Source organism: Natator depressus, chromosome 1 (genome assembly GCF_965152275.1).
Source record: "Natator depressus isolate rNatDep1 chromosome 1, rNatDep2.hap1, whole genome shotgun sequence".
In the NCBI taxonomy this organism is placed as follows: domain Eukaryota; kingdom Metazoa; phylum Chordata; order Testudines; family Cheloniidae; genus Natator; species Natator depressus.
In genome coordinates, this window is record NC_134234.1 from 5510954 (window position 1) to 5514229 (window position 3276).

At 43.8% G+C, this 3276-nt stretch overlaps 1 protein-coding gene across 1 annotated transcript; it reads left to right on the forward strand.

Annotated features, from left to right (window-relative positions):
* Window positions 1-1898: 1898 nt before the first annotated feature.
* Window positions 1899-3046, forward strand: LOC141978531 (olfactory receptor 52N4-like). Its single transcript, XM_074940740.1, has one exon. It carries the CDS (start codon window positions 1899-1901, stop codon window positions 2823-2825), a length of 927 nt encoding a protein of 308 aa, XP_074796841.1. The 3' UTR covers window positions 2826-3046.
* Window positions 3047-3276: the final 230 nt, after the last annotated feature.

A 3276-nucleotide genomic window follows, 5' to 3' on the forward strand; every position in this document is an offset into this window, starting at 1 on the left:
CTTTACCATCACTGGTAAACTAAATAGATTGAGCTCTTTGAGTCTATCACTATAAGGTGATATTTCTGTTCTTTATTAATTCTGATTCTTCTCTGAAACCTCTTCAGTGTATCAACATCCATCTTTAATGGACTCAAGAACTAGATACAGGATTCCAGCAGCAGTCACGCCAGTGCCAAATACAGAGGTAAAATTCGTTCTCTACCTCTTCTTCAGATTTTCCTGCTTATCATCCCAGGATCACACTGGCTTTTTTCACCACATGGTCATGCTGGGAACTCATATTCAGCTAATTATCCCTTTGTGCCCCCAAATCTTCTTCAGAGTCATTGTGCTTCTCACGATAGTCCCCCATCATGTACGCATTGCCTGAATTCATTGTTCTTAGATATAGATATCTACATAGCTATGTTAGAACACACATTGTTTGCTTCCACCCAGTCTACCAACCAATCCAGATTGCTCTGAATCAGTGACTTGTCCTCTTCATTATTTACGATCCCCCAATTTTGTGTCATCTGCAAACTTCATCGATATTCAGGCATGAGAATGGCTAGCAGCTGAGTTGTTGCCACATGTCTCTGCTTACATGAAAGCTCATGCTCCAATACGTCTGCTAGTCTGTACGGTGCCAGAGGACTCTTTGCCGCTTTTACAGATCCAGACTAACATGGCTATCCCTCTGAAGATTAAAATGACTGTTTCCTTGGGGGAAACTTGGCTCTTTTCAATATACGAATTGCAATGTGGATCAGACCTATAGTCCATTGAGTCCAGTGTCCTGTCTCTGACAGCGACAGCCCAGATGCAGCAGAAGAAGTAAGAAACCCAGCAGGAGGTGCATTCAGGGTGTCACCCTAATGCCTGACAGCTAGCTCTTGGCTTGTGCCTTGAAACACCTCGGTATATAGACATTCCAAAATATTTATTTAGCTGTAACGATTGTAACTGGATAGTCTTTCTATCCATGTAAATCTCCAAACCCTTCCTCATTCTCATTTACCTTACAGCCTCAAATACGTCTTATGACAACGAGTTCCTCAGTCTAATTAGGCATTGACCGAATAAAGCATTTGTATCCATTGGTTTTGATTTTTTTACATTTTGGTTTAATTTAATGTCCTCTTGATCTTGTGTTATGAGACAGGGAGAACACATTCTCCATCTACTCTCCACCAATCTGTATTTCATAGACTTTTCTCATGGCCCCTCTAATGCACCTCCTTGGTAAGGTAAACATCCCAGACTTTACAGCATATATCCATATAAGAATTCCCCCAGGCCCTTGATCATTCTTGTTGACTATGCCTGAACCCCTCTAGTTCTGTAATACATTGTGTGAAAAGGGTGCCCCATACTTCACAGAGGAGACCAGAGGAGCGTGAAACATTGACTGATTGATCTCATGGCATTTTATTTCCTTTATGTTTCCCCATCCCATTCCTCCTGGATCCCAATGTTTTTCTTAGTTTCTGGCCATACTTGCACTGTGAGCAGGGGTTTACAGAGCTGTGTACCATGATGCCCAGGTCCCTATCCTGAGTTCAGACAGTTAAAGTAGAACCTTGTAAGGTGTTTAAGGATTTCAAGCTTTTCCCTCCAATGGGCATGCACATTGCAGTTTTTGACATTGAAGTCCATCTGCCATCATGCTGCCCATTCACCTTGCTTGGTTAGCTCCCTCTGAGGACTTCTCTGGACTTGACTATGACCTAAATAATCTGGAGCCATCTGCAAATGTTGTCATCTCACTGTTCACCAATCTTTCTCGAGTGTTCATAACTATACAGTATTTATTGTACTTTTTGTTATAAAACATGTAACCATCCTCACTCTGCTTCTTTCCCTTTACAGACATCTTGAGCATTTCTGAGCCCAAACAACGCAAAGAACACCTCATGGCAGCTTTCAACCTCAGTGACTCTGATCATTCATCATTCATCCTAACAGGCATCCCTGGCCTGGAAGCTGCTCACAGCTGGATTTCCATCCCTTTCTTTACGTTCTACATTATTGGCCTGTTGGAAAATTTCCTGGTTCTGTTTGTTGTAGGCAAAGAGGAGACCCTGCATGAACCAATGTACCTGCTGCTCTGCATGCTGGAGCTCACAGAAATCAGCGCATCTGCTGCCATCGTGCCAAAGGCACTGTGTATATTTTGGTTCAATTTGAAAGGCATTACTGTGGGTGGCTGTCTCACCCAGATGTTCTTCCTTCACGTGGTTTCTGTGACACATTCAGCCATCCTCATGACAATGGCCTTGGATCGCTATGTTGCCATATGTAACCCTCTGAGATATGCCACCATCCTCCCCAATGCACGAATAGCTAAGCTAGGGCTAGTGTGTTTGGTAAGAGCTGTTCTCTTCATTCTGCTCCTGAGCAGGCAGCCATTCTGTGCCAACCGCATTATCGCCCACACGTACTGCGACCACATGGCTGTGGCAAAGATTTCGTGTGGGGACATCACAGTCAACAGGAGGTACGGCTTACTGTTAGTATTTGTAGTCCTTGGGTTTGACCTGACAGTTATTGCTGTGTCGTATGGTCTGATAATCAGGGCCGTCCTCAGAATCCCCTCGGAGAAAGCCCACCAGAAAGCCCTCAACACCTGTACAGCCCACATCTGTGTGATTCTGATTTCTTGTACTCTCGCCCTCTTCCCTACTCTGACACACTGGTTCAATCAGGGCATCACTCCCTATGTACACATCATCTTCGCCAACCTGTATTACCTCCTCCTTCCTATGCTTAACCCTATCGTTTATGGTATCAAAACCAAAGAGCTTCGTGACAAAGTGCGCAAATACATCTGCAGAATGTGATCACCTGGGGCCACTGACTCCAAACCTCTGTGACATGAGGGGGGAAATGATATCTCCCCATTAATCAACGGTGTTCTATCCAAGTTTGGCTGAGCTCATCATTGTGGAAGTTCACAGACTTTAAAGCTCCTCACACCTAACATCTTATCACTCTATCACCAAGCACTGTTGCTGAGTTCCTCTCTCTGACCATATCCTGATCACTTTCAGTGTCACCCATCAGCCCCCACCTCTACACACCATGTCACTTGGAATTCCTTTTACTTCCATACCAGCAGAAGACACTGCAGCTTTCTGAACCAATGTGGCTTCCCATTAGACCCTGTGTGAACAGCATTCTTGATCAGTTTGAGTGAAATAAAGAAAGAAAGCAACTATAATTCTGAACTTCTTTTTCACAACTACAGTGATCTGGTGAGCAAAATTTATCTGATTTTTCTAAGACCAATAA

Bases quoted from the DNA above. Each gene is read 5' to 3' on its own strand.
- LOC141978531 (XM_074940740.1), top strand. From the start codon at position 1,899: ATGGCAGCTTTCAACCTCAGTGACTCTGATCATTCATCATTCATCCTA.